The following is a 3,362-nucleotide window of genomic DNA, read 5'->3' on the forward strand; positions in this document are numbered from 1 at the left end:
TCCAGCCCAGATCGAGCAATATGTATCATGTTGGAAGGGGCGTACACACGTGCATCTCGTGCTTCACGTGCACATGCCCGTTTGTTGCAAGTGCCGTCTGGACACTTCCTTTGCCTTGCAGCCATGCGTTGTTGGAACCCGGAGGCGAAAATCATGAAAGTAGTAAGTTGATAAAACTGTTGTTTGTTCTCTGGCCTTCTGCAAATGACGAGGAGTGATAAGGACTTTTTATGGACCCCTTACATGCATGCTTTGAGAAATGAGCAACACCGTAAAAAATCGTATTAAAACTGACAACACCCCGCCCCCCTCCCAATGTGTTGCAAAACGAACATATTTCTTTAACGTTTCCCTTTGCTTACAAGCAGCAGAATCTCTGCACTATTACGCAATAGACGTAAGTTAAGATCAACATCGCTTTTAGTTTCAAGGGCGGTCGTGTCACTGGATTATCTGGTCAAGAATCAATTGTTTACGGACTGCCGTTGTATGGCAGGAGTACTGCTGGGGGGTGTCAGTCTATGACACTTACAGTGTTCAAGTTATTGACGGCATTTTTTCAGCCATATAAAGGGGCGGTCGGGTAGCCTAGTGGTTAAAGCGTTCGCTCGTCACGCCGAAGACCCAGGTTCGATTCCCGACATGGGTACAATGTGTGAAGCCCATTTCTGGTGTCCCCCGCCGTGATATTGCTGGAATTTTGCTAAAAGCGGCGTAAAACCATACTCATTAATTCATTCATTCATCCATATAATGACACGAGTTGGAACAGACTGTTTATACGTGACCTCACCAGCCACTAACACAAGGTCGGTATAGAAAATGAAATTGATCCGGTGTAGCTGTGACCCATTTGGTTTGATTAAGTTCGATTGATTCAGTATATACTTGTATGTAATTGGATAGTTATTTAAACATGTGCGAGGTGGTGAGGTGGCCTAGTGGTTAAAGCGTTCTCTCGTCACACTGAAGGCCCGGTTCGATTCCCCACATGGGTACAATGTGTGAAGACCATTTCTAGTTGCCCCGCCGTGATATTGCTGGAATATTTCTAAAAGTGTAAAACCATATTCACTAATTAAACATGTTGGGTATACATTTGTCGGATGTACTGTAATCATGAAATTAATGCGACAAAATTGCGAGTTGCCGACCACTTGTTCGCCCTGATTGTTTCTTGGTTTGTTAGCACCATATCCATGGATTCATCAAAGTGATAAATGTTTAACACATGCATCACTTCTGACTATCCTCCCACGTTAAGCTGACACAACGTGTACAACTGGAATACTGTTCAAAGTGGCGTGGGGCGGTTGGGTAGCCTAGTGGTTGAGACCGCCTCTGTGGTCTAGTGGTGGAGCGTCCGCCCGGAGAGCGGAAGGTCCGGGGTTCGATCCCCGACCGCGTCATACCAAAATACGTTAAAAGAAGGCACTTGTTGTTACCCTGTCTGGCGCTCGGCATTAAGGGGCTAAAACAAGGACTGGTCGGTTCGGAGTCAGTAGACTGTGTCTGACAGGGGTATTCATGTTAAACTGTGGCATGGTATCTCTGTGAGCTAGCACTATAAATCGGCATTAGTCCGGACTAGTACAAGCAGCCACACAAACACACTCGCGTACATGCACGTCGCTATATAAGTGCAATAATCTTGGACGCGACGTTAAACCCTATTTCACCTCACCTCACCTAGCGGTTGAAGCGTTCGCTCGTCACGCCAAAGACCCGGGTTCGATTCCCAACATGGGTACAATTTGTGAATCCCATTTCTGGTATCCACTGCCGCGATATTGCTGGAATATTGCTAAAAGCGGCGTAAAACTCAACTCACTCACCTTTTACGTTTTCTTTTTCAGACGGAGTTGCACCTTTTATGGTACCTGTGCGCTGTAGCATCACTAACCTACGTCTACCTCATCACTGTCGGCAGCCTCGGCATGCTTGCCAAACAGTACGGTCTTCCTTTACCGCCAAAGGTCAAGGCCAGTGGAGCAAAACAGTTTCAGCCGAATGGTGCCTTGAAGCGACTCATCCAATACAACGCCGCATGGGACAGGGCCGACAGACCAGCATCTCAAATCCCCACGGCTTCCGGTAGGACCATAACCTCCCACAATTCCAGTAGGAATGTGAAAGATCAAGGTCGATCTGAGCAACGCGAGAAGTACCTCATATACCTCTGCCAGCGTGGGAAATACTGCGGAGGACTTACAGACAGGCTGATCGGTATCGTCACGGCTTACGTCGCTTCAGAGATAATGGGCAGGAGGTTTGGAATAAAGTTTGAGTCTCCCTGTTACCTTTCCACATTCCTTGAGCCAAACCTGATCGACTGGGAAATAAGCCCCATGGCACTGAGAAATAAAACCTCCAGGGAGAGAGGGCATTTGGGAAATGCTGGGTTTGGCACTAAAATAAACAAACACGCCAAAAAATTATCCAAGATAGATATTATATATTATAGGGGCAACGTGGATATATTGGAGTCTTTAATGAAACAAAAATTAATAGGATCTGTGCAGTGGGCCAGAAATAAACCTCTCGTCAACGTCTACCAAACAGCCATAACCCGACTGTTCAAACATTCAAAGCGTCTGAAAGAGCAGTATCAACTCTTTAAATCGAGCTTGAAACGTGCCCAAAGACAATTGATATGCGCGCACATGCGCATGGGAAAGAGCCAGACCTTAAAAAGCGATTCTAACTTAACACTCTCCTTGCGACCTCGCCCGGACTCTGTGATCCGATTTGTAAAAAATCGCTTAAATTCCAGAAAAGCAGATTTTTTTCTCGCAACCGATTCTGAGGAAATTCGCCAAAGGTTCAAGGAAGAATTCCCGAATAATTTCCGCGAAGTACAAGGGCCGATAACTCACATAGACCAAGGTAGAGGGCGCTACAACTGCGAGGCAATGGGCAAGGTGATACTGGATCAGTATATTCTGTCGACTTGTAAAACTCTCATCATGTCGAATAGCGGATTTAGTCGACTTGCAGCTATCATGCGAGGCACTGACCTTGACCTTTACCTGGCCTTGCACAACGGGAAGATCATTCCCCAAAAGAGGTCGAACCCTTCACTGTCATACCGCAGAGGTTAAGATGGCGTCTTCCCTGCGAAGCTTCTTGTTTCTATGCTGTTACTCTTGCTGTTGTTTCTATACTGTTACTCTTGCTGTTATGTTATGTTTTTTTATTATCGTTTACAATTAACTGTAAACGTTAATGTGTTCCTTGAAATTGTTGTCTTCAGAGCCTAATGAACCTGAGAATTCCTTTCTGAGCAAAACATGTATTCTACATCCGAATGAGTAATCTACCGTCAGTAGCAACACCTTCAAATAAAGTGTAAACGTCTCCGA

The 3,362-nt window shown here is 45.6% G+C and overlaps 1 protein-coding gene across 1 annotated transcript; it reads left to right on the forward strand.

Moving 5' to 3' along the window:
* LOC124146692 lies at nucleotides 1-3,362 on the forward strand. The gene is made up of 2 exons (XM_046517120.2): nucleotides 1-162; nucleotides 1,857-3,362. The coding sequence occupies exons 1-2, from the start codon at nucleotides 28-30 to the stop codon at nucleotides 3,099-3,101; spliced, it is 1,380 nt and encodes a 459-aa protein (XP_046373076.2). The 5' UTR covers nucleotides 1-27; the 3' UTR covers nucleotides 3,102-3,362.

This window comes from Haliotis rufescens, unplaced genomic scaffold (assembly GCF_023055435.1).
Source record: "Haliotis rufescens isolate VD_foot unplaced genomic scaffold, xgHalRufe1.0.p SCAF_10, whole genome shotgun sequence".
Classification (NCBI taxonomy): Eukaryota; Metazoa; Mollusca; class Gastropoda; order Lepetellida; family Haliotidae; genus Haliotis; species Haliotis rufescens.

Bases quoted from the DNA above. Each gene is read 5' to 3' on its own strand.
- LOC124146692 (XM_046517120.2), top strand. From the start codon at position 28: ATGTTGGAAGGGGCGTACACACGTGCATCTCGTGCTTCACGTGCACAT. The intron at 163-1,856 runs GTAAGTTGATAA...TTTCTTTTTCAG, and splicing joins AGGCGAAAATCATGAAAGTA to ACGGAGTTGCACCTTTTATG.